Below are 27,189 nucleotides of genomic sequence, written 5' to 3' on the forward strand. Positions count from 1 at the left end.
CCCCTGCAACCTGAACTGGTAATGCTGTGAGCCCTTCCATCTTATTCTCATGTAGTATATATGCATAAATAAAGCAATATATCCCAAAGACACCACAGTCCCCATTGACCTTCATGCCAGGAAAACTAAAGCCTGGGTAAGCCTGGAGTCTCTTACCGATCAGAGATTGGAGTGCATGCAACAAAACCTTTCTCTAATAGGTTGATTTTTTTGTTGTTGCACATTTCCATATTATTCCCAACTTTTAAAGGGTGCTTTTATTTTATTCAGTATTTATTCTTTCCCTCAAAACAGATCCACTATTTTAAAGTCAAAAATACATATTAGTTGCCAATTTATTCATGACTATCCCCATGTGCTGCTCTGGTTTGCCAGAAGCGGCTTTGTCATGCTGGCCACATGACCTGGAAGCTATACGCCGGCTCCCTCGGCCAATAATGCGAGATGAGCGCGCAACCCCAGAGTCGGTCACGACTAGACCTAATGGTCAGGGGTCCCTTTACCTTTATCCTTATCTATAGTGAAATATTGAAAAAACAGCTGTCTTTATTATTATTACCCTGTGCTGCTCTATCACAGTTGATCTTTAGCTTAGGGACTGTTTTAGCAACTATTTTGGCTCTTTGTATGCTGAAAATATTCCAAGTATGCTATTAGAAACAATGAGACAGACATGCTGAAGACTTCAATAATAGCCTCGATACAGTAAGAGTAAACCTGAGCTCACCTTATAGCACCTGTACTTATAAAGCACAACCAGGAGTATGGTCATAATAATGATGACGCTAATCATAATGGCAGCATTGAGAATAGAATTCAGAGCCCTTTGTCCAACTGTTTCTGTATCTTCCGTGAATGGGGTGTAGATGCTGCAATAGAACACAGATAAAAAGTAAAAGGTGAAGTTTGTGCAATATGAATGTGTTCTTAAACTGCGGTAAGTTTTTGACTAAGCGCAAGAGACCAACCCTAAGGAGAGTACAACAAATAAGCAAGCAGTAGTGCGTACAGTACATACTCTGAGCCATAATTCTTCTAAATACAGTGGAACCTTGGTTCTCGAACTTAATCTGTTCCGGAAGTCCATTCAACTCCCGAAACGTTCAAAAACCAAGACACGGCTGCCGATTTGCGCTGTCGCCCCGGAAAAAATAGCCAACAGCCGCATCAGATGTTCGGCTTCTGAAAAACTTTTGAAAACCGGAACACTTACTTCCGGGATTTTGGCGTTCGGGAGCTGATTTGTTGGTCAACTAAGTCGTTCCAGAACCAAGGTTCCACTGTAATGCCTTTATGCCCACACCATCTAGTGGATATGGAATGAATTACAATTTAATATTTCATTCATTTGTGAACAAAACTAAAGGCAGACACAGGAAATATGTTGCAGTCAAAAAGCTTACTTTTTGTAGTGAGGTTAATAAAAGATTACCATGCTAAAAAAACACCCTTAAGATTGAGGTCTTGAGCATATAGAATAAAAATTTGGATTATATATCTATAAAGTACTAGGTGCAACTTGACTTTACATGGGAGTGCAACATTAGGAACAATGTTGCATGTCATTATAAAATGAGAAACCTCAAGTTATCCTTTGGTTCACGGAATGTCACTGAAGGTATAACTAGATTTAACAGTGTACATCTATTATCCTATATAATAAAGTGCAAGTGTCTCTGCGTCCAGTCCCTGTGTCCGTGGGTTTGCGCTACTGCGCATGTACCCCACGGACAGCCGTTGGGACTTGGAGCGCAGAGACTTCGGATGGGATAAACCAGGACCATGAGAGAGATTACATGCTTGCAAATACACCACCATACAAAAAAAAAAGTGCGCGGCTTCCCCTTGCCTCTGCTGCGCTACAGAAGGATCTCTCTCCTTCCTCCTGGTTTCTTCTCCGTTAGAGGGGAAGGAGAGGAGGCAGGCGTGTGCCGGCCAAAGGGAAAGGGAAAGGGCAAGGGAGGGTAGGTGGGTGTGGATAGAGAGCGTGAGCCGCGACTGATGCGGCTGCTGGGCTGAAGGATCGTTTAGCCGTTACTGAGGGGCAGAAGCAGAAGAGTGGGCGGGCGGGCGCACCTGCGGGGGAAGGGGGAATTAGTCCCTGGAAGTGTGTGTGGATTTTTTGGGGGGGAGGGGGGGTTGGAAGGGCTGCTGCAACTGGGACCAGCGAGGAGAGAGAGAGAGAAAAGAGGAGTAGAAAAAAGAGGGTGGGAAATGGGGAGGGAGAGAGGCAGCTGAGGAGGCAGCTGGCTGGGGCGGAAGGCAGGGAAGGGACTGAATGAGGGGCTGAGGTGGTGGCGGTGGGTGAGTCACCGGGGGGGGGGAACCCCGCTAATTAATTCTAGCACCCATTAATTTAACGGGCTTCATGATATTAGTAGTAATATAATATGGGTCATGTTTAGAACAGATTTAAAGTGGGACCTGGGTCCGGAATGGTCTAAAGAAGAGAAGTGGGAGAAAGCAGCAGCTTAATCCTTCCCCTCCAAAACGGCCTCCCCCCAGCTGCTTTTCTCCTGGTGGAGCTCATTTCTAGTCTCAAAGAGTAGCTGGGAGAAAAGCAGTTAGAGGAAGGGTCTCCCCACTCCCGCCAAGAGAAAGCACAACCAAGGGAACCTTCGTCTCCTGCTTCCTGTTTGCTCACTGCATAACTGTGAAAGACTGATGTAATGGCAGAACACAAAAGGGGGGTGGATATCATAGGACATCAGAGCGAAAAATAAAAATAAAAATACATACAGCTGTCCATCCTTCCGCGTATAAAAGCTGACAGACTTGATGGTTGCAACAACTACCACCATACAAAGCGTGACTGGTGCAAACAGCATAATCACATGCTTTGCCCCGTATTTCAGTGTCAGCTCTTCATCGTCGTCGTCATCATCTTGTTCCACCACTTGCCGAGTGCTGTGCTGCGGCTGCCCGTTAGAGGCTGAACCGGGATTATCGTTGCCTCTTCGATCGCTGCTTTCATTACGCCGTCTTTCAACGTTGTCATTCTACAAACATAATTTAAAAAAATCCCAGATCCGTAAGCACCTGCATGCAACGTGTATATTCCATGTTGTCATCGTAAAGGGCAGAGCTCAGCAAGTAGTCTGGCAGCATTTGATGCTGCAGCACTGCTGAAGCTAAGTGGGCGTGGGCCCCGCCTCTGCCCAGACAGGACATCGCCAGGAGCCCCATGAAGTTGCAGGTTATAGGGGTAATAAAATTATATTACTAAAGGGCAACATGTGAAATAAAGGAAAGATTCAGCTGAAAGCATCTAAAGACCAGCAAAGCATCTAATATACAGGGGCAATTAATAACAAGTCACACTGTAAGAAAAAGAAGTGATAAATGGTAAATGTCCACTTGCAGATGAAGCAGAAAGAAAGCATATGTTAGGCAGGGCAGTCAGTGTTACAATCCTCAGGGGTAATTATGCTAATTAGACAGATATCAGTTACCTGTATTCAGTTAATTAGTGTACCATTTCTATGTATGCGACAAATGCCAACGTTAATTTACCTTGATAATTGTGTATACAATATTCTTACCTGATATTGCTATTTACAAATGTGCAAAAAATATTAATGAATCAGCTCTTGGGGGAAAGAGCTTTGGTAAATTTCAACCTATTAGTTCCCTTGTTCCCCAACATGATCCCTTTTCCTATCAGTTTTCTATCTGAAGCTTCTTTACAACCTGAAGAGATAGAAAAATGCTTTAACACCTGCAATTTACATTCAGTATTTTAACAAGGAACACACAAGCACATTAGGATTCATGTGCTTAAGTTAGTGATCCACATCTTTTCCTTCCACTAGGGCATTTAGTAAATAGCAGCCTCTCATTCTGCCACAGCACCTTTCCCTTAAGAAGAGCTTCATGGCATAAAGTTGAGGCTTTGAAATAATATGGCTGTGTCAGATACTCTTCCCATTTGGTTTTTGGATAGAAAGTAATGCATTTGGATTCAAGTCCCAAAGTATTTCCTAAAAATATATGCAGGAATGTTTCCCCACTGCCTACTCTTTATGACAATGTTTTCACTCTGCTGTACCATTTTCTTTCTTTCCTCACTGCACTGATTCCCCCCTCAATTAGTCATACAGTGACAGCAAATCAGGGATGATGTAATGAACAGGATGACATCATGAAGATACAATATCAATTTTGGCTAGAGGGTGATATCACTCCGAACTGAAATGTTTCCATGACCCTGAGACAAAGACTTCCTCCACCCTTTTTGATACAATTACAAAATATAAAATAAATTACAGTAAACTGGGGGATGAGTGTGCTTTTCAATGTTGCAAAAAATGACATTGAGAAGCACCTCCCTTTCGGTTGAACACTATGCAAAAGTACTACACCTTCTGGTATGGGAAAGGTAATACTTTAGAGCAAGGTGGGAACAGAGGAAGCAGGAAAACAGGAAGCGGATATAAGCAAGAAGACTTCAAAAATTTCCAAGATTTCCATTTCCTTTCTTTGGTATACTTGCATTAGGTATGGTGTCAGTGTAGCAACCAATTTTGTGAATAAATAATAAACTCCAATGCTGTGCTAGAGGGTCCAAGGTAAAATCTATATCCTCAACAGCGGTAACAAAGCAGGACTGAATTTATCCTTTGTTCCTGTAAGTGCAACCATATCCATTCCTACACTTTTGCCTTCTTCAGTTGCTTTTTAATTGCAATGGGAACACAGGCCAATTATGAAAGGGTATTGGAAATAAACAAGTACGGCATTACCACAAGACAGGAGCAGGTACAAGAACAGTAATACCTATGCTTATGAGATTGTGGAGGTTGGCAGTGGTGGCATAAAAACATGAAACATTAGCTTGTATGCTGTTGTAGCATTCAAACATAATACACCATGTGAAATAATTTCAATTTAGAGAGGAAAAAATATCTAAGTAAACCTACTCTCCCCAAAGCCGCAACATATAGCGTAATAAAAGAATACAGATCACAGGGAATACAAATCACAACCACACCCATGATCCTAAATTTCCTCTCCTGGTGAGAGTCAAGTGCATCACATTTTTATTTAAAGAAACTGAAAATAACTGTTGATGGATTCAAAGAAACATCTTTGGCCCTTACCTTGGAAGAAAAAAAGTGCAGTATTAAGCACAATTCAAAGACACTTGCAAGTGAATGATGATGACTGCTTCCTACAGGAAGTTTATTTTCAAAGGCTGTGTGAACTAAATAGTTTTTGTATCAGTTCTTCTGAAGGGTGGCATGATGGGTTTTGGCCACAAGTACACAAAGAAGGAAAAATGACATTATGACAAGGTTCTTACTCCAAGTAAGAACTGTGCTGAGGGTTGCAATTCAGAACAGAAGATAAAATAATGCACAACAGTGAAACCTGCAGGCATATCTGAGCAAAGATGCATTTATGACACTGGGGATTGTGTCATATTTGTTGCACTTTGTTCCAGTACAGACAAAACACAAATCCCTACCTGATTAGCATTAAACAGATCACAGGTCAGAGGTGCCACCTGCAGTGGAAGCAAAGGAACAGATTCCTCAGTTTCATCAGCCATTATGGAAGCAAAGCCTTGAAAGAGGTTTGAACCAGACCCTGGTACTTCTGGTGTGTGGGCAAGAATGACTGTATATCTTCAAGGTGAATGAGTAATACCAAAGATAAACAGCAGCCTTGGCAACTATCAAAAAAAAGAGTTAAATATCAAACCCAAGCAACAGTCCCAAAGGTGCAGAACTGGGACGTGCGAACTTCCTGAACTATGTCAGTGCTTTTTCACTCAACTGGAAATGCAGAAGGCAGCTCCAGGAAAGAGATATGATGGTGTGTAGGGTTTAAAAATTTTGCCAAATTTTGGACTTCCACTGACGCTTCAATTACTGAGGATTCTATGTAGGATGAGCCTTGGTTTCTGCAAGGAGCCAGTGCAGTAAGTGAACCTTTTAGGGGAAAAACCTTTTTCCAACTATGGCTCTTACCATAAATGGTTTCAAAGTAGCATGTGAAAATGGCAATATTTGAAACACAGATTCTGCGTCATTCAGTATAAATGAATGTGTTTACTATATCTTAAGATGCAAGAGATTTTCAGGGAAACTTGAAAAACTTGTATCAGGAGTTGGGTGAACTAATCCTGAGAAACCTTCAGTATGGAAACATTTGGAGGTCTGGAAACTTTTGGGAGGTCTGCTTGGCACTAAGGTGTCAAAAAGATGCTCAAAGCATTGGAACTCATGTTGAAAAGCAATGAACTGGTGAAGTATTACAAGTGTTTGCAATCTTTGTCAGGAAATTAGAGAGCAATATTTAAAAAATGAAGCTGTTCCTGCATGCTGATCCTGCGTATACCTGACAAGTAAACATCATCTGGACTGGCCACTCAGAATGGGAACCATACTTATGCATTTTTTTAAATAAAAAATACTGAAATTTCCACTTTTATGGCACAAGCTGTTTAAGATTTTGTAAATGATACTGAAATAATACTGGATTAAAATGTATTACAAATTCTTCACAAATGTCAGTTTCTGCTTGGCCCCTCATTATTCAGCACATGCTATGATATTTCTGTAAAAGTCCCATTCTGAATGAATATAGTACAACACAGTTAAAGCAATAAAAGACATGACTTTCCCTGCATAATGTATTGCAACATTATTGGTAAAGCTAATGGCCAAATTGCCCATAAAGCCTTATGAGTTCTAAAATTTCACTGATTATCAGGCCACAGAGCAGTTGCATATGGTTCGAACTGCCATAAATTTAACAATGTAGAAAATCCCAGAGTCAAGACTTCAAAGCACCTTGCAAGGCAGTATTATACAAAGGCCCCATCCCACATTTTAGCATTGGATTCCAAAGCATATCCCTTTCTGAATCAAGAAATCAGAAAGGGGTTTTCATGTAATTCTGCCAAACTGAGCAGGTTTTAACATTAACTCATAAGGTGATGAGCAGGGAGTTAAGTGACAAGTGACATCAGTTGATGAGCTGGAGGGTATGGTTTGGATAAAATGGCCCACGAAAGGCTAAGTCAGATACTATGGTTTGTTTCTACCTATGTAGCAAAAGTGGGTAAGAGCAAAACATCCAGTACTGATATGTTAACCATAAACCATTAACTGTGGTTTACCGTAACAGGTGAACAAGGCCAGTAATTCTGAATATGAACTAGATCATGCAGCTTTCTAGTGAATTCAGATCTTCAGAAACTTTAAATGATCAAGGCCTTTTTCGTTTATTTTATTTAAAAGATAACCCACTTTGCAGGCTACACTGCCCTTACAATGTGATTTACAAGACAAGTGTTTAAAGCAAGAAGTTTTCCAGAGTTACTTCATTAGTCATCTGCTTTTGAGCCCAGATTGTGGTTCTTTATCAGGCAAGTGAGACTGGAAGAGTATGTCGCAAATACAGAGGATACTACAAGTACAAAACTTCAAGCAGATGCCACAACACAGTATGCAGTGCCAATTTCTTAAAGTGTGATACATCAGTTGCACCGTTAAATTAGCATTATGTGTAGTAAGAGAAGAAAAAGAAGGAACAGAGCCTCCTCTGTGGTGGCACCCTGTCTGTGGAACACCCTTTCCTTACAATCAGCACCAATGCTATCCTCATGTTGGCACCAGGTTAAGAGTTATTTCTTTTCCCAGACATTTTAAGCTGATAACTGTTTAACCTACTACCTGCTCTGTTGTTTTTAGCTACCCTTTTTGTTTGATGGTATATTTTAACAGTACTGTTTATAGGTGGCTGTTTTTACTTTAAATAAAACATAAACAAATAAATCCTAATGTTCACACAGAAAAATAATAATAAATCTGTACTGTCTATAAAAACTAAGCAGTACAGTGGAACCTTGGTTCCCGAATGGCTTAGTTGCCAAACAAATCAACTCCCAAATGTCGCAAACCCGGAAGTAAGTGTTCTGGTTTGCAACCGCTTTTCAGAAGCCAAATATCTGACGCGGCTTCTGCCTGAGTGCAGGAAGCTCCTGCAGCCAATTGGAAGCCGCGCCTTGGTTTTTGAATGGTATCGGGTGTCGAACAGACTCCCGGAACAGATTAAGTTTGAGAACCAAGGTAACACTGTATACAATATGATAACTTAATAAATCAAATCAAATAAATCAAAAGAGTTTACTGGTCACTGCTTTCTAAAGTAGTATAATATGCATGTGGTGTGAAAGATTTAGCAAAAAATGAAACAGGAATTTTTTTCCTTAAATGCATTTTTATTATTTTTATTATTATTTACATTGGTATCCTGTCTTTCCGCCAAGGGCTGAAGACAGCACACATGACTTTTTAATCTACAAAACAACTTTATAATGGTAGGTTAGGCTGAGTGATAGTGACTGGACAAAGATCACACAATTAGTTTATGGCCAAGCATGGATTTGAACCTGGTCTTCTCACTCCTAATCTGACACTCTAACCCAGGCATTGGCAAACTCGGCCCTCCAGATGTTTTGGGACTACAATTCCCATTATCCCTGACCACTGGTCCTGTTAGCTTGGGATGATAGGAGTTGTAGTCCCAAAACATCTGGAGGGCCGAGTTTGCCTATGCCTGCTCTAACCACTTCACTACACCTGCTAAATGTTGCTTTCTTCATGACATTCAAGATTACTAGACCCATTTAACAAACACAAGGGGCTTTATACAATCTTTCAGCATTTTGTAACACAGCTACCATATGTAGTTATAATCTGGCATGTGAAAAAACAGTTCCTTACGTACAGTATTGGTCTGATGGTTGTCAGGCAAGTTCTCTCTCAGCTGCCCACGCTGGACTTGTGATAAGTGTGCAGATAGTTCTGCCATTGGAACTTGGTACTCCACAAACGCTCCTTCTTCTTGAGATACTGCAACTGTAATTTTTTAAAAAAATAGAGAGTCTGAAATCCTTTGTTATCTTACCCTGAACTGAAATGATGTTCTTGCTTTAAGTTGTTGGCTTTCAAGACAAGAGTGAAGGGGAAAGTAATTGAATGCAAGTACATTGCTGCCTGACCATCTAACTATTTCCATACCATTGTTAGGTGATCTGATGTACACCATGGAGTCATTTGTTCTTCCTGTCCTGTGTGGGCACTCCCTCCCATTTTGGAGATAATTGTGGTTCATATATCTGCACTGATGTTAAAAAGCTAACAATAGTTAACACAAACCAGTTTCTAACCATTGGGTTGAAAATGGTTGTTTGTCACTCCCTATGGTTAATTTTGACATCAAGCAGAGACAGTGCTAACGACAGCTGACCGCAAGACTGAGGAATGCTCACACAAGATGAGCCTGTGAACCCACAGAACACACTCAATTGTCTCTAAACCATGGCTATAAAGTTGAGTAGTGTTTATGCTTGGAGCAGGCCAATGAACCCCTGAAAACTAAATGGTGATAGTGCTCAAGACAGGAACATGTGCCTAGACAAACATGCTGTCTACCATGTTCCTTCAACATATCTACCGTACCTCCCCCACAAAAAATCTGGCATACCAGGAAGTGTGAAAGTGATCTAGAATTTCTTGTTAGTGGTTAAGGAAGCAACTCAAAAGGGATAAGAACAGAATTTAAAATGATTACATCAGAAAGAAACCAAGCTGTACATGCAACCATCTGATACATTTGTTGTTCTGATGGTTTCCTAAATCAATACAAAACAATAATCTAAACCATCATTACTATTACCACAATTTGCCAAAGTTTGATATGTGCTGTACACAGTTTGCAAGTTATATTAGCCAGAAATGGAGAATAAAGGAAACACCCAGGATTTATAAAAATCTTAGTTTTAGACACATAAAAGTAAGAATGGAGGACAAGCCAATCAGCTTTACTGGGTGCAACATTATTACAAAAATAGTTTTGCAAAACCAGAGCCAAGATAGCTGTTTCTTAAACTTCCAAATACACACTGTCTACACACTAGCGTTCTTAAACCTATGGCGAATGCAATTATCCAAATAATAACTTGATAACACACTAATTAGTTGAAATCAGCCACCCAGGTCTCTTTACTATACTACTGGAATACAATCTACTCTGCCCTTCTATCCTCTTCTTTGGATAAGGTCATTTAAGAATCAAGCATAGGTCTGTAGGAAATTACATTAAAAGGTAGGATATAACCAATAAGAGACAAGGGAAATTTTCAACCTTTTAGACTTATTTATTCTATACACTGAAAAATACTGTTTCAATAATGTGCCTGGTCTGAGATTTAAAATAAAAGATAGCTACAGAGTTCACTGGCAGAAACACTTTATTATCATCATGAACAGATGCTCCAACAAGGCTTTAGGGATGTAATCAAGAATGATGGTTTCTATACTTTCCACCCTGGTGGCAAGATTGGTAGGCTAGCTGATGTGTATAATAGTAATCCTTCTTCTACTGACAAGTTTGGCCAAGCTCCACCTGAAGAATGTCTAGAATAAATAACTGCATAAGCTCAGACAGTTGATCATTGCTTTTGCCTTCACTGAAAACTGCTTAAGATTTCAGTGTTCCCTCTGTTCTGACTTTATTCTATGAAACATACACACATGGAATATTATTAACTGTCCAGTAGGACAGCATTAAACAATCACAGAGAAAAATTAAAATATATAGTCATAGCATCTATTGTTGTTTATTCGAGTTTGTATTCTATTAATCAAGTCTAAGGAAGCAATGTTTGAGTAGTAGTATACTGTTATTATATTTTACTAAGAGAGCTAAATAAGCCTCCATATTTCTCCACAGCCTTTTTAATGTTAATGTTAATGTTTATTTAATTTTGTTCTTATGTTGTAATTCAATCAGCTGTTTTATATCCGGGTTAGCTGCCCTGAGCCCGGCCTTGGCTGGGGAGGGCGGGGTATTATTATTATTATTATTATTATTATTATTATTATTATTATTATTATTAGTGAAGGAATGCAATAATGGGAACAGTCAGATATTTAAACACCATATGTAGTAATAAATGAGCACCATCTATTAGTAGACAGTTAACTTCTTTCTGGTTTGGTATTCTTGCAATTAGCATTGCCAGTTATTATTTTGATAAAAATTGATAGAATGGAGTGAATGTGGGAGGTGGAGAAAATTATAAAGACAGGATGTTGCAAATGCTTATAAAAACACAGAGTCCATGATTTTCTTCACATTTGTTAGATGAAATAAATGATATACTTTACTCAGACTGATTCTTTGAAAGAAGTGTTAGTACTCTCTTCTGTAGTATTTCCACTGAACTTTCATAAACTATATGGAAGCAACCTAGAAAAGGCCTCTAACTACAAGGGATACATGTACAGTATTAATTATTAAGAAATATCTCACATGTGGACAAAGTGGATTTAGTTGTGTTCGACTCTTCATGACCTAGCTGGACCTAGCTATGCTTAGCTGCTACAGATAGCAACAACTAGTGCCCTCCTTAACAGAGGATTTCAAACTAGCTTCAAGTGACAACAAATTATTATAATAAAAAAATTCCTTCCAGTAGCACCTTAGAGACCAACTAAGTTTGTTATTGGTAAGAGCTTTCTTTTGCATGCACACTTCTTCAGACATTAATCATGGTTGGAACATGGTTGGACATTATTTGATTGGAAACCACTGAAACAAAATGACAGGAAAACATAATCCTTTGCTTAGCAACCAATCAATTCATGAACAGTCTAGACAGATTATGATAGTCCTGCCAACTTCTTTGAAATGTGATAGTGATAGCAATTAGAAGGAGCTGTGGTCAATTCAAAAGCACTAAAAAGGAATCCTGTGCATTACCTCATTTTCAATTGTTTCCAAGAGTGCTTAGAATATTATTTACTTGGCTTGGAATATACCCCAGTTACATGGCTGGGTTCCATATTTCCATTGTCAATGCCAATTAGAACCCTACTTTGCATAATTTGCACTTACTTTTTACAATTTTTAATATGGCTAGACTTTTTTTTTAAAGGTCTTATACCATCCAAGTAATCTACAACCCTCTCCTATCAGACAATCTCCTCAAAACCCTATTTTTAAAAAAGGGGGGGAGGGTAGCAAAGCAGCCCTAAGACCAAATTTCATCTATACAGCCAATCAGAAATATGTGCATTGCCGCATATTTCTGCATCTTGTTGATAAGCACCAGTTTAGAGGCTTCAAGACCTCTGATGGAAAGCGAAAAAGAACTGGCTAACATACTTCAAAAGGAGCATCTAGTCTTTATTCTGAAATATGTCAGAAAACAACTGAACACGAACAGCAGTCCAGTACTATCATAACGCTGTGCCAAAGGAAAAAGCACCTTAAAAAAAACTCAGAAGAGAACTTTCAACAGACAAATTATTTCCCCATTACCACATCCCCATGATGACATAAGCTCCAAGTTTCCACATTCTGTACAACTATAAAAGACAAAGGGTAAAAATCAACTAAGCTTTACTCAGAGTAGGCTCAGTGAAATTAATGAACACAACTAATCCCATCAATTCCAGTGGTCTACTCTCTGAGTAATAATAATAATAATAATAATAACAACTTATTTATACCCCGCCCATCTGGCTGGGTTTCCCCAGCCACTCTGGGCGGCTTCCAACCGAATATTAAAAAGAGTACAGCATCAAACATTAATAACTTCCCTAAACAGGGCCGCCTTCAGTAAAATTTAGAATACTACTCAGCATAGCTGCCAAGTTTTCCCTTTTCTCGCGAGGAAGCCTATTCAGCATAAGGGAAAATCCCTTAAAAAAAGGGATAACTTGGCAGCTATGCTACTCAGAGCTTCTAAAGCCTCTGCTAGCATACCAAGTCCATTCTGGCTATGCTATATGCTCAAAATTACTTAAGGTCGTGCGATCCTACGCACCTTTACCGGGATATAAATCCCATTAAACCTATCCATTCTTAAGGAAATCAGCCCTGAGTGCTCACTGGAAGGACAGATCCTGAAGCTGAGGCTCCAATACTTTGGCCACCTCATGAGAAGAGAAGACTCCCTGGAAAAGACCCTGATGCTGGGAAAGATTGAGGGCACAAGGGGAAGGGGACAACAGAGGACGAGATGGTTGGACAGTGTTCTCGAAACTACGAACATGAGTTTGACCAAACTGCGGGAGGCAGTGGAAGACAGGAGTGCCTGGTGTGCTTTGGTCCATGGGGTCACGAAGAGTCGGACACGACTAAACGACTAAACAACAACAAACTTAACGAGGCTTACTAATGAGTAGACACGCCTAGGAGTGCACTTTAATTCAGATTTCAACCCGCAAACACACTTCCGACACTGACTGGAGGTCCGCGGGAGTGGCTAGAGGAGTCCCGCCCTCTTTCGGGGGCATTTTCACCCACGAAGGAAAGGCGGGGAGGTGGGATTCCAGCCCGTATTGTTTAAAGTTCCTGAAGCCAAGAGGAGGTTTCGTGTGGGGAGGGGCATCCTTTCTGATTTGAGACAAAGAGGGCCACGGAGGTGTAAGGGAAGGCTGGCTCAGGAGGAGGAGGAGGGACCCATGACTGACTCCCCTCGGAAACGCTCGTGTGAGGAAGCGGCGAGAGGTGGGGGGACGTGACGAGAAGAAGGGGAAGGGACCCCATCCCCCCGAAAGAGGAGCCCCGAGCGCGGCTTCCTTTCCCCCTCACGGGCCTGCTTTTCTCGTCGCGCTCTTCGCAACTCCCCGCCCCGGGCCCACCTCTCCTTACCTGTCCCCCCTCAGAGCCGGTCCCACCGGTTTGTTTTCTTCCCGACCCGAATTCACAGCACAACCCCTTCCCTCCCGCCCCCTCCTCCCGCGACACGCACGGCGCTTCCGGCCGAAGCCCCGCCCCATTTCCCTCCCCTCGGGAGTCGGCACTTCGTCCCCGCCTACTCACGCTCTCTCGGGGTGGTGGTGCGCCTGCGCAGTCGAGCTTCTCCTCGGCGGACCGCAGCGGTCTATCAGAAGGAGCGCGAGGCCGCGCAACGACAACAGCTGCACCAGCCGCCGCCGCCGGAGGAAGCGGGCGGGGGCTGATGACGTCAGGAATCGCTGCGCCAAAAAGGCCTCTATACCGGTAGTCCGAAGCAGCTCAATTCGGAGAAGGGAAGGGTTGCCTTAATTTGCACGTTTCTCTTCGAAGCAAGGCCGGCCCAGGCATTCTGCTGCCTAAGAGTTAAAAGGTCCTCGCTCACTCGTCCGCCGCCTTCCACCGAAGTGTAGGTGGCTAGTAGCTAAGGTTGGTCAGGTTGTATTGGCGCAAAAAGCGGATAATACGTAAATACATTAAAGCTCAAAACCAGCTGCGTTCTTTTTGAAGGGCTGCGCATTGGGTTTAATTTGGCCGAGAGAAAATACTAGCTCTGTTGGTAGAGGATAAACAGAGAATTCGCTCCTTTGCTAGGGTAGATCCCATGCGATTCTTCTTTGGCTATCACTCGTAGCCGAGTAAGATTGTCTTCCATAAACACGGTCTTAACAGGGAGTCCGTAATTGACTGTGGAGGCCAGTTCTGGATCCACACGTCCTTCCACAGTGGGGACATAGGTTTCCGGGTGGGAGTTTATCATGGTGAGGGTTTGCCAAACGTGCCTTCCTCTTAGCGCATTTCTACCTTTCGTCCTGAGTTCAAGCGTCTTCAAAGTCCACATCTTTGGTACACACCCACTTTATTTTGCAGCCCGACCCTATGTATACACATGTATGTTGACACTAAAATCCTATTCAGTTAGGATTACTTTCAAGTAGCGTGCAGAAGATTACAACTGCCTTAGCAGTTTAGGAGCCACAGCCATTAGTATCTTACCTCTGCCACTTGCTACATTTGCTCTATGAGACAAGGTTTATTTTATTTTATTATCACGTTTATACCCCCACCTTTCCTCCAAGCTCAGGGTAATGTATATGGTCCCCCTCTTCGTTTTATCCTCACAACCCTGTGAGGTGGGTTTGGCTGAGAAACAGTGAGGGCCCAAGGTCATCTAGTGAGCTTCATGCTTAACTGGGGATTTGACCCCTGCTTTACTCTGACATGGGTGGCACTGTGGGTTAAACCACAGAGCCTAGGGCTTGCCGATCAGGAGGTCGGTGGTTCGAATCTCTGTGAGCTCCTGTTCAGTTGCTCCTGCCAACCTAGCAGTTCGGAAGCATGCCAATGTGCAAATAAATAGGTACCACTCTGGCGGGGCGTTTCCGTGCAGCGGCTTAGTCATGCTGGCCACATGACCTGGAAGCTGTACGCCGGCTCCCTCGCCCAGTAAAGCGAGATGAGCACTGCAAGGGGTCCGCTTACCTCTTGCTCCTGACGTTTCACAATCAATACAAGGCTATTTACATGTAGACACAACTCTGTAGATTGTCTGTGGTGGTGATTCTCATGCATGCAAGAGCTTAAAGTAATGTACAAACAAGCCTCATGGCTTTCAACATCCTAACCTACAATACATTTTGAGTTTGGGAATAAGGACTGCCTTCATAGTTTTAGATAATCTTTGTTATGTTTTAAGATGTACAAGGTATCCAGTTTATGTTGCTACAGCTGTGACTACTAGTGCGTGAACTTGACCCAACTATCAGCTAGACAAATCTACCCCGATCTAAAGTGAGGAGCATACAAATAAGCAAGGGTCCCACAACTTGGAAGACACTGCATAAACTTAAATTTTGGACTACAGCTCCCATAATCTCCAACTACTGGCCCTGCTGGCTAGAGATGGGAAGTGTAGTCCAAGGCATTTGAAAAACCTAAGTTATTATCTCAGCACCTCTTATAAACCAATATCCTTGTGTTAATACACACCTTGAAAAACCTTTTATATAAAATAAGTGGTGGGGGACTTACGGTTCTGCAGATGTTGCTGGTATCCAACTCCCATCAGATGCATGCATGGCCAAGTTGGGATGATGAACTATTGCCCCTCTCTGATCTATTTATTTCTATTTTACAATATGTATGCCACTCCCACGTGGTTTTCATAGAATATAGTTGTAATAAAATGCCAGTGAAATAAAACTTTGAAAACAATAAGACAGAAAATGTTATCAAACATAGGTAAAATCAGTAGTTCTAAAACAAATACACAAGTTACATGTCTGCTAAAAAAAAAGGGACCAATAAAAGACACTTTCAGGTCAATTCTGCTCTGAATTCTTGTAAATGGGTTAAAAACATGTTTCAGCAGATGGTTGGGAGTTGCATTAAAATTCATTTTTTCAGTTGTATATTTTTGTTGCTCTCGACTTGTTATTTGCTGGTTAGGATGCAAACTGTTACTGTAATTTTGATGATGAGATTAATGTTACCAACAACATCAACTCCAGGGAGCCATGCAACTAACTTTGGCTTTACCTTTTATTATGAGAACTGATACATTTTTAAAATGGAATCTGTAGTTTACATCTTTTCTAAGGAAAATTTTCAATCCTACTAAGTCTTCTGCTTATGAAGTTATGATTCAGTCTCGTTAAGATTCAGAAAATTTAATCTACTCTTGTTGAGAGCTTTCATTTAGCAATTAACTGGATGAATCCTTTATATTGCTGCCCTCTTGTTGCTAATTTAGCATTGTATGTCCATACGTATCAAGCATGTAGTCTCGTTTTCAAATGTGCAGTCTTGCTTTTTTGATAAACCAAACATAGAAGCTGCTTTATAGTAGTTAGGCCACTTGTTCATCGTGCATAGGCCTCCCCAACCTGGTGCCCCCTCCAGATTGGACTGTAAACCATCACCCTCAGGCAGCATGGTCAATGATCAGCAGATTACAGGAGTCATCATCTCACACATCTGAAGGGCATCAGATTGAGAAATGCCTGACAGCAACTCTCCAGTTCAGCTGGATCCTGCCTGGAAATGCTAGGCTCGTTATGGCCCTTTCCCTTTTTGTGAAGGGTTATGGTAAAACAGACCATTATTATTCAGTTTTTTATTGTTCTTTGATTAGTTAGGCTGCCACTTCTATCATTGTGTAACAGGTCAATACATATAATTTGTCTCCTAGAAGTGGTATGGTTCTCATTCTTGAGATTCCGTTCCTTTTCCCCACCCCCAGTAATTGTAACAATACAATTCACTAGGTGGGATCTAGATTAAGTTTGGCAACTTTGTTTTTATTTCAATTCATATTTTGTTGGTGTTTTATTGTACTCTATTTAAATTATTACTGTTAGTCACCGCAACATTTGGTGGAAACGTAGGCTACAAATTTAACAAATTGTATTTAGGGACTTCCGTTAGTCATGACTAACATGACTAACTTGATTTCAACAGACTCAAGTGCAGGCATCCCCAAACTTCGGCCCTCCAGATGTTTTGGACTACAATTCCCATCATCCCTGACCACTGGTCCTGTTAGCTAGGGATCGTGGGAGTTGTAGGCCAAAACATTTGGAGGGCCGCAGTTTGGGGGTGCCTGCTCAAGTGCAACCAGCTTATTCTAGATCCAAATCAACACTACTCTACAGTTTGGCCAGTGTGCAGAATTTGAAGCTATATTTCCATACTGGGAAGTTTTTGCCAGATCAACAAGCCAACTAATCCATTACTTCCAGAAATGAAATAGTAGTAGTATATTTTGAAACATAAATAATCAAAATCCAGATCAAATATATACATTTTTAATATCTGAAATATTTACATGGTGGAACCATTTATGGGATCCCATTTATTAAGAACAGTTTTTTCCAGCTGTCTTCTTATAATGCCTGTACTCAGTAACTCAGTGTCATGGTTATACCTCCTAAATAGGTCAACCAGTATCCTTCAGGTAAAGAGATATCAGAAGAGCAGTATTTTAAAAAGTGAGAATTGTTGCTTCCTGGAAAGTGTTCATCCTGCAATCAAGAAGGCCCATAGCGTAGTCTTTCTACTTGTGAAGATTTTAAAAAACGCAGTTTACAGTACATTGTTATTGATACCACATCAGCATATGTATAAAACTCATACAGAGTAAGAGGACAAGAAATATCATCCTCTATCCGACAGACAGCTTACAGTACAAAAAGAAAGTCACAACTGACCTGATGACTTACATAAAAACAAATTTCTCCATTGTTCAAAAGCATATGATTTTAACATTGTAAACTGTTGTGCTCAAGTTACATTTTTAAACCTTTTCTATCCACAAGTTTCCCAAACCTGTCTATGGATTTTATTTTAAATAATAAAAAAGAATATTTTAGAAGTCTGTATTAGTAGGAAGCTAAAATTAAATAAATTTATGCACTAGTTATCCTTGATTAAAAACGCAACTATGAAATTCTGTCACCACCGTAACTGAACAAAAGGCCTCATGTAACAAGCAGGAGGAAATTTATCAATGGCTTTACAAGGATGCCTGAGTTGAAGCAAGTCCACCATGTTTTTCTATAGATTCCTCTAGAAATATTATAAAGTCCAACAAGAGAATGATCCCCTATCCATGCAGATGAAAACTGTGTGCCAACAAAATGACTCCCATCCATTTTTAGAATTTTAAAGTTTATTCTAATATTTTAAAATGGAGAAGGGAAAGAAAAGGTTGGTGTATTTACATAAAATTCAATTATTTTGGTTTGTGGTGAGCACAGATGTTTCTAAAACATGGGTCTTCTTAATATTTACAAGGAACAGTTTGGAAGATGAATATCAGAGACTGTGTACAGCAGCTGCAGTAGTTTATGAAACAATACCTGTAACTGTACCTGGTGAGTGAAAAACCACCAATGCAGAAGTCAGATAATTACAACCAAGGAAGCTGGGGTGAGGGCAGGAGGGAGGGAGAGGGGACCTCAGTGTAACAAGATGAAAAAAAATTCACATTTTCTACATTTAAAAAATACAGGTCTCACAAATGTCTCTTGAAGACAGAGAAACTTCAAAGTTCTTCAGTGATGCAGAACAAAAGTTGAAATGGAGCCCCCAAAACAAAAAGGGATTCTTTATTTCACCAGCCCAATCTTTTTGGCTTCCGTTTCATATATTAATAACCTCCACATTTTGACTATAAAAACTTCAGCTTCTTCATCTAGCACCTATACCAAAAAAGAACAAAATAGGGCATTAAAAACCAGAGGAAAAAGTACCGCACATCTCTCTGAATACATTTAGTGAAGGTGTTTCTCAGAGAAGAGTTCTAAGCTTACACAAACTAGAAATTCTGGATGGGGCATTTTTTTCCTTTACTCACCATAGCAACATCATCCAAGATGCTCTGCGGTGAACTATGAGCCATAACCTGAAAAAGAGAGGCATATCAACATTGAGAACACAGCACTTATATGACTGAAAACTGAACCATGCAAGATTTAGAACTATTACCCACATAACAGTAACATTCTAGCAGGTAGCAAACACACGTATCTTAAAATAAAATCCATTAAACGCAAGCCTGTTGCTTTCAATCTTAAATAAGGTGTTTGCTCCAGGGGAAGCTTCACTGATTTTTAATGTTTTCCCCCTTCCCTTGTAGTTCCTTGCACCTCAAAAACCTGTTGCAGAAGATTGGGGGGCGGCTTTTGGAAGAGCGTGGAAGGTGTTACAAGCATGCAGGAGAAATGGGGAATTTGCGAAACGGTTTCTCTTCCCATTCCATTCACAGAAGCCTCTGCTGATCAAAAACCCTTATTGTGAGTAGGAACACAACTGGATACAACCCTAAATGATTTGAAAGAAGAAGAGGGGTTTGGATTTGATATCCGGCTTTATCACTACCCGAAGGAGTCTCAAAGTGGCTAACATTCTCCTTTCCCTTCCTCCCCCACAAACAACACCATGTGAGGTGGGTGGGGCTGAGAGACTTCAAAGAAGTGCGACTAGCCCAAGATCACCCAGCAGCTGCATGTGGAGGAGCGGAGACGCGAACCCGGTTCCCCAGATTACGAGTCTACCGCTCTTAACCACTACACCACACTGTGGTGGTGGACCAAATGACATTTTTAGTTTCCACCCCCTTGTTCGATTCATAACAGGTATTGACTGTATTTGTAAGTGACCGAGGTAGACCAAGATCAGTGAGAAAAGAAAGTTACCATTTGTGTCCTGCCGCCTTAGTTAACTCAAAACAAAACCCTCACACTGTTTGCTGTCATGTTGGAGCCGACTGTAGTTCCCAAAATAACTCACGCACAAGCCTGCAGGTTATATGTGCAAGTCTAGTATCAGGCTTTTGACCCATCAGTCCCATCAGTTTAAAACAACATAGTTATATATTTATGCATAGAAGGCAACACACTGTCAGTAGTTTACTTTGGGTAAATATTGTGAAATGAAAGTGCACAGATTGGGAGGTGGAGAGAAAGTTACCAATGTACCTACCTGAAGCGTAGATTTGCTTGTCCAGTGTAGCATCACTAGGTTGAGCTTCCTTGCGCTTCCAGTGGATGAAGGGAGGAGTACCATTTACAGGAAATAGGCTGACCCCTCTTTAGTTTTGCATACTCACTGAGCATGAACAGTCCAGAAATGAAACTCAGATTAATCTAAACCTATATCCTACAACAAACCATTAACTGAAAGCCGACCGTGCTAGCAGAGGTGGGAAGAGGTGTTGCAGGCTATGCAAGGGTGTGGCCTCAGTGATGCTACACTGGACAAGCAAATCAACTCTTCAGATAGGTACAATGGTGCTATTTCACTTGCCCATGTAACATCACTGGGTTGGGATGTACAAAAGCTCAACCAACTAGGGTGGATCCCAACGGCAACAAATTACTACTCCAGCCAATGCGGTTTCAGAGGAAGCAAAGGATGTGAGACAGGCATGCTGTGGAAGAAATACTGAGTGGCCAGACATGCTGCCTGAACTGAAGTTTGAGCCAGTCAATGCAGTGCTGTGACTCAAAAGGCCTCCTGTCCACCGGGACCAGTTGCCCCTCGCAATGTGCTCCAATCCACTTATGTGGCGCTGAGACTGCCATCCTAGCCTATACGGGGGTTATTGGCTCCATTGGTGAAGGGAATGCCACACATAGCTGTGGCATCCTCAAGGCCTGGTCTAGCCTGCTCGGGAGTGTTTGGCCTACTTCAGGCCTTGGTGGCTTGGGCACATAGGGGATGGGAAACACCTTGTACTTTGTGATGACAGTACACATTTCTAAGAATCCACCTCAGCCGATGACACCTCCGTAAGGGCTGAAAATTAAAGCCTGCAGAGAGGTAGATCTCAGTGTATCACTGCTGCTAAGGAGGGCAATCCAATTATCCCTAAAGTGGGGGTGGGGGGCAAGCTTCTTGTGTCTCCCTCTCAGAAGCCAGTCTGTGGAGATGAGGGAAAGGAAGTCTATTTTTTATTTTTTAGTATTTATACATAGAAAGAACAGTAGAAACTGAAATCACAGAATAAAATTGCTAAGCCGAAATGAAAGAGTACAAGGAGCCAGCCTATTTCCTGTAAAGGCTATTCCTTAGGTGTAAGTAAGCCCAACTGGCAAGCGAAATTATAGCACCAGCCACCTAAAATATGTATTTATGAAGAAGTTTACCTTTGAACAAACAAAGTCAACTAGCGTTGCTTCTTCTTCACCAATATATTCTATTATTTTCTTATTGATCCATGGTCTAATTCGACGTTCCATTAATGTCTAGAATAGAAAATATTATCATTTTAAATAGTTTCCATATTTTTAATTTGGACCATACATTGCTTTCATCCCTTGTCACTTATAAAAGGTAAAAGCAAATGACCCCTGGACGGTGAGGTCCAGTCAAAGGCTGGGGTGCAGTGCTCATCTCACTTCAGGCTGAGGGACTCGGCATTTGTCCACAGACATCTTTCCAGGTCATGTGGACAAAATGACTAAACCGCTTCTGGCGCAACAGAACACAGTGACGGAAGCCAGAGCGCACGGAAACGCCGCTTACCTTCCTGCCACAGCGGTACCTATCTACTTGCACTGGTATGTTTTTGAACTGCTACGGTAGGTTGGCAGAAGCTGGGACAGAGCAACAGGAGCGCACCCCATCGCACGGATTCGAATCACCAACCTTCTGATCAGCAAGCCCAAGAGGCTCAGTGGTTTAAACCACAGCGCCACCCATGTCCCTTTGTCATTTATAGCAACAATACTGTATTAACATTGAAAGAAAATCTCTGCTAGTTCAGACTAAAGGCCTATCTAGTCCTGCAACCTGTTTCCCAGAAAGGCCAACCAGATACCTCTGGGAAACTAACACGTAGGGCATGAATAAAATAGCCCTTTCCCACTGTTCCCGTGACTACTACTGCGGTATTTTGCCTCCAGATCCTGGAGGCAGTATACAGCCATTATACCCAGTAGCTACTGAAAGCTTTCTCTAAATTGAGATTTGTCTAATCCCATTTTAGTTGGTGGCTATGACCACATCTTGTAACGCAGTGTGTAAAGAAGTACATAGAGTCATACCTTGGGTTGCGTTTGCTGCGGGTTGCGTATTTTCGGGTTAAGTACTCGGCGGACCCGGAAGTATTTACTTCCGGGTTTCACTTTGCGCGCATGCACAGAAGCGCTCTGTTGGCGCTTCGCGCATGCGCTAAAGCACCACTCGGGTTGAGTACTTTTCGGGGTGCGAACGGCACCCCAGAACGGATTGTGTACTCAACCCCAGGTACCACTGTACCTATTGTGTTTATGATTACAAGATTTAAATGGGCTTACATCAGTAAATAAACCAAGTAAAGCTTGAATTCATTTTAACTACTGATGCTATTTTTTAAGATTTATCTGCTTCTCCCCCAAACTAAAGCCCGGGGGCCAGATGCAGCCCAATCACCTTCTAAATCCGGCCTGCGGACGGTCCGGGAATCAGCATGTTTTTACATGAGTAGAATGTGTCCTTTTATTTAAAATGCATCTCTGAGTAATTGGTGGGGCATAGGAATTCGTTCATTTTTTTTTCCTTCCAAAATATAGTCCGGCGCCCCACAAGGTCTGAGGGACAGTGGACTGGCCCCCTGCTGAAAAAGTTTGCTGACCGCTGTTCTAGTGTTTACTTATAACAGAATGAAATAGAAAAAATGTTTGAGGTTGCAACCCTAACACCTGGAAATAAGTCCCCCTGAACTCAATGAGACTTACTTATAAGACAATAGGCAAAGGACTGCACAGTTAAGATGGCATTTCCTTTATCAAAATTTGCTTTAAATTCCTTCGATTTCAAGGCATGTACTGTATGTAACGGGACACCTAGGGCTTGCCGATCAGAAGGTTGGCAGTTTGAACCCCTGTGATGGGGTGAGCTCCCGTTGCTCAGTCCCTACTCCTGCCAACCTAGCAGTTCGAAAGCACGCCAGTGCAAGTAGATAAATAGGTACCACTCTGGCGGGAAGGTAAACATTTCCGTGCACTGCTCTGGTTCTGCCAGAAGCGGCTTAGTCATGCTGGCCACATGACCCGGAAGCTGTATGCCGGTTCCCTCGCCCAGTAAAGCAAGATGAGCGCCGCAAACCCAGAGTCGTCCGCGACTGGACTTAATGGTCAAGGGTCCCTTTACCTTTTTACTGTATGTAACATTAAAAAAAACTTAAGTAGACCAGTTAAAAGGAAAAATGTTTACGAACTTAACATTATTCAATTGGTTGCTAGCTCTTGCCAAACTTGTAAGCCAGGATCCAAAATAGGACATGGGCAGATGTATCAATACAACAGGTTTTAGTTGTCTCTCTTTGCCTGCAGCAGATCTCATCAAGGAGACAAGTTTGACACAGCAACATGCCTCCTTACTTCTTGCCTGCTATATATTCTATGCTATCACCACTAGATGATCTGATATATAGGTAAATGGCTTGAATCCAGATTCTTTTTCAATGATGAAAGTACAGATACTCCTGTGAGCAAAGGTGATTTCCTCTTCCCACCAGCCTCTTGTGTCCTCCATAATCTGTTCCATAGAGTTGGGGGACTTTCCAGAACATTGTGGGAGAGCTGTAAGATGAACAAGTGACTATTGTCTCCCCTTCCTCCTGCTAGTAGAATCCTTTGCTAGACTGGAAGCATTTCACAAGCAGAGGATCCAAGCCAATCTTTGCATTTCGGTAGTAAATTAATTAATAAAATAATAATTATTTCTACCCGCCCATCTGGCTGGGTTTCCCCAGCCACTCTGGGCGGCTTTCAACAGAACATTAAATTAAATTAAAATGATGTGACTTGCCTATATATAGGATAGTATTTTTTTTTCTAGTTAAAGATAGGGGCAGGCATAGGGGCTTAGTTATGTACTGAAATAAAGATTTCCCCACAGAGCTCTTATTATTCCATGAGGTGCATAAATTTTACCAAACCACAAGAGCTGGCAAATTAGTGCAACACATGTCCTGTAGTTCATACTCAAGATTTTGTAAAAATTTACACTTACTGAATCCACAATAGACCAGTCAAGAGGATAAGCAAAGAGTTCTGGTTTGGCTGTGGGAATTTTCTCAATTAGACTCTTAATGTGCTTGCGCTTCTCCTCAGTATTGACGCTGCCTTTGGAGGAGCCTTTGTCTTCATCACCGTAATCTAGGGGCACCAGTTTCCTTTTTCGAGGCATGTCATCACTGTCTTCATCCTCAAACTTATTGAAGACACTGTCCACAGTGAGTTTCTTTCTTTTCACGGCATTGGGCTGGTTAGGACTATTGCAGGCACCTAAAAATATAAAGAAGATTCATTCAAATATATTTAAACACCAATTCAATCTGGAGACTCTTCCAAATTCAGGTAAGAGCTGCACTTTTAAAAACAATGGGATATCAACAAAATAATAATAAAAGGCTGGGGAGAGAAAAATCATCCATAGAGCAAAGTGGCTAGAATTAAAGAGTTTATTCTATGCTGCTTCACTCAACTGCTCTGCTCTCAAATGGATCAATAATCATTATACAATCAGAAGGTTCAAAGAAAGGAAGCACAGAATCTGACTTCCTATCTTTGTGCCCTCCTTCCTCACATGGATAGAAACAAGGGGAAAAACTTGCCCAATTTGAGGCTAAGTCCTATTTTAGGCCTGTACTCCTCTGGCTGCTGCTGATCTGGCGAGTTTTCATGTGGGATGATAATACCACAGGGAGACTCATCCCCAGGAGTGTTAGGAGTTGCATTGCCACTTGCTGAAGAAACAGATGGGGCAGAGCTGATGGGTCGCAAGGTTGGTTTAAGGCAGGGCTTTTGCTCTGGCTCTTCCTCCTCTTCTTCAGGTTCTTCCCTCTTCTCTTCCTTTTCTTGCTTTTCCTCCTCCTCTTCCTCGGATTCTGGCTCCTGTTTGGTTTGTGGCTGTCGACGCCTTTCAGCCTCTTGTTCCATCTATGGAACAAAATTGTGGTCTTATGTACCTTCTTGATCAAATGCACTTATTAGGAGTTAAAACATGCAAAGCAAGCCTGGCTGTCCCCGTAAATGGATAATCCTAGTTAATCCGATGCAGTTTTTTAAAAAGCTCAATTTTATTTGGCTTTATAAGTAACGAATAATCCAGATTAACAATACTATATTTATATAAAGAGATCTGAAACAAAAAAACTGCTTCCCGCATGAACATGGGGATAAACCCAGGACATGTCAACCAACAGGGTCACAAATCTTTAGCTTACCAATAGTCGACTACATGACATGGTCTACTATTCTAAAAATGCTCATTCACTACCCTTTGCCAAAAAAAGGAGTTTCTTACCCTCTGTAGCTCTGCATCTGGATCTGGGTGTCCTTCTGCAAGAAGACGTTGCCGGATTTCTTCCAGTTCTTCCTTTTCCCTTTTCCTATCTCTTTCATCTGCTTCCATTTCCTTTTCCCTATCTCGCAATCGCTTCTGTAGAGCGCTTCCCCTGTAACATGTATTCACTTTTGTTTTAAAGGTCTCGTGGCACTTGTTTCCCACAAATATTTGTCAAAAACAGCACACCATAAGCACCCAATACAGAATATTGATTATAAAGTTTCATGTTTCATTCTCTACATCAGAGAAATAAAATATTCTGTTTGGCATAGGATTAAGCCATGTACTTCTTTGCACCTAGATTCTTACAAGAACATGCCAGGAAGGAAAAGCAATTCTTAAAACTAGGGAAATAAAAGATCCTTTAGTTTGAAAGTGATTAAGAACCTCATTCTTCCAAGTTATCTGAATATGTTTAGTGCTTTTCATAAAAGAGGTGCATATTTGCTAGGATTTGTCTAATGATCACTCTTATTGGTGCTGCATTAAATTTACAAATTTGGGGCTGCCATCTCCATCACTGAACACACAGGCTTCCTTTGAGGAATGGAGCACCTTTGGCCAGCTTAACCTGATTCACCCACTACATGCCCCACATTGGGCAGAAAACTCCCTGCATTGCAGTGGGTTCGACTAGATGACCCTTGCGATCCCTTCCAACTCTACAATTCTATTATTCTAAATCACATTGTTTGTAAACCTCTCCTACTCATCACATGTTGGAACACAAGATTTCCTACATATGTCTTTCTGATAGGAGTCATTAAAAGTTGATGAAACTTGAGAACACAAACTGATTTATCTTGTGAGACCTGCGGGTATAGAACGGTATAAAAATTTAATAAATAAATAAATAATCTCCTGCAGTCCATGCTAAGCATACCTGTAGTATTTTGGATCATCTCTGTCATCATCATAATCTTCTAGAAATTCTTTTAGACGCTTAGCTTCTTTTGCCTATAAGAGAGTTGAAAACATTTAATTAATTTCAGACAGAAATTAGCTCTTCACCCTTGAAGGAGTAGAAGTTATTCTCTACCAGAAAGTTTCTAGAGTAGCACCTTCCTTTAAGTAGATAGCAAGTCACTACTAGTTTGCTTTTCCTGCTTCTGGGATGGTATTTCCTCCTAACAAACTACTGAACCCTCTGAAGCTTGAGTTGAGAATGGACTTCCCAGTTCTGAACTAAAGTGTAGAGGCATGAGATAAGTTAGCCAGGCTTTGCAAAAGGGACCTGAAATAATCGCTTTGAGTGCAAATCTGCCCCAAATAGTCTGTCAGTTCTGGCTAGGATGCAAGAGAACCAAGTTATTGAGCTCTAAGAGAGGAATTTGGGCATGCATTTTTAGAAAGCAGTTTCCTGTGCCAATGCACTTTTGAAAACAGTCTACAATATAGCTTTTGAAAATGGATGGGTCCTGCTGTTGAAAGAAACATGTAAAAATGTTACTAGGCATGCAAACATAGATCCAGCTTCTGCTCCCGCATAAGTAGGAGAGGAATCGGGGCTGCTTAGCTGGAGAGCGCAAAGCCCCTGCTACCCAGCTGAGAGATCTCCTAACCTACTCCTGCTTGCATGGGAGCAGAAGA

The 27,189-nt window shown here is 41.4% G+C and overlaps 2 protein-coding genes across 8 annotated transcripts in view; both read right to left on the reverse strand.

Annotated features, from left to right (window-relative positions):
- The window catches only part of PSEN1 (presenilin 1), a 29,424-nt gene extending 15,671 nt beyond the window's left edge, over positions 1-13,753 (reverse strand). The window contains exons 1-6 of one of the 4 annotated variants that reach the window (XM_035112852.2): positions 13,678-13,753; positions 8,740-8,870; positions 5,468-5,506; positions 2,740-2,999; positions 1,214-1,306; positions 728-869 (exon numbers count right to left, since the gene is read on the reverse strand). In XM_035112852.2, coding sequence (XP_034968743.1) covers positions 728-869; positions 1,214-1,306; positions 2,740-2,999; positions 5,468-5,506; positions 8,740-8,823 — 618 coding nt within the window. In that variant the 5' untranslated portion in view covers positions 8,824-8,870; positions 13,678-13,753. The remainder of the gene's footprint in view (positions 1-727; positions 870-1,213; positions 1,307-2,739; positions 3,000-5,467; positions 5,507-8,739; positions 8,871-13,677) is intronic. The other 3 variants (XM_035112860.2, XM_035112871.2, XM_035112880.2) reach the window with 3 other exon arrangements.
- A 413-nt stretch (positions 13,754-14,166) lies between these two features.
- Positions 14,167-27,189, reverse strand: part of RBM25 (RNA binding motif protein 25) — a 37,772-nt gene continuing 24,749 nt past the window's right edge. For all 4 annotated transcript variants that reach the window (XM_035112920.2, XM_035112902.2, XM_035112894.2 and 1 more), the window contains 7 exons: positions 26,483-26,556; positions 25,558-25,708; positions 24,866-25,190; positions 24,262-24,536; positions 21,411-21,509; positions 19,118-19,165; positions 14,167-18,962 (listed from right to left, as the gene is read on the reverse strand). In XM_035112920.2, the coding sequence (XP_034968811.1) occupies positions 18,870-18,962; positions 19,118-19,165; positions 21,411-21,509; positions 24,262-24,536; positions 24,866-25,190; positions 25,558-25,708; positions 26,483-26,556 (1,065 nt within the window). In that variant the 3' untranslated portion in view covers positions 14,167-18,869. The remainder of the gene's footprint in view (positions 18,963-19,117; positions 19,166-21,410; positions 21,510-24,261; positions 24,537-24,865; positions 25,191-25,557; positions 25,709-26,482; positions 26,557-27,189) is intronic.

This window comes from Zootoca vivipara, chromosome 1, assembly GCF_963506605.1.
Source record: "Zootoca vivipara chromosome 1, rZooViv1.1, whole genome shotgun sequence".
NCBI lineage: Eukaryota > Metazoa > Chordata > Lepidosauria > Squamata > Lacertidae > Zootoca > Zootoca vivipara.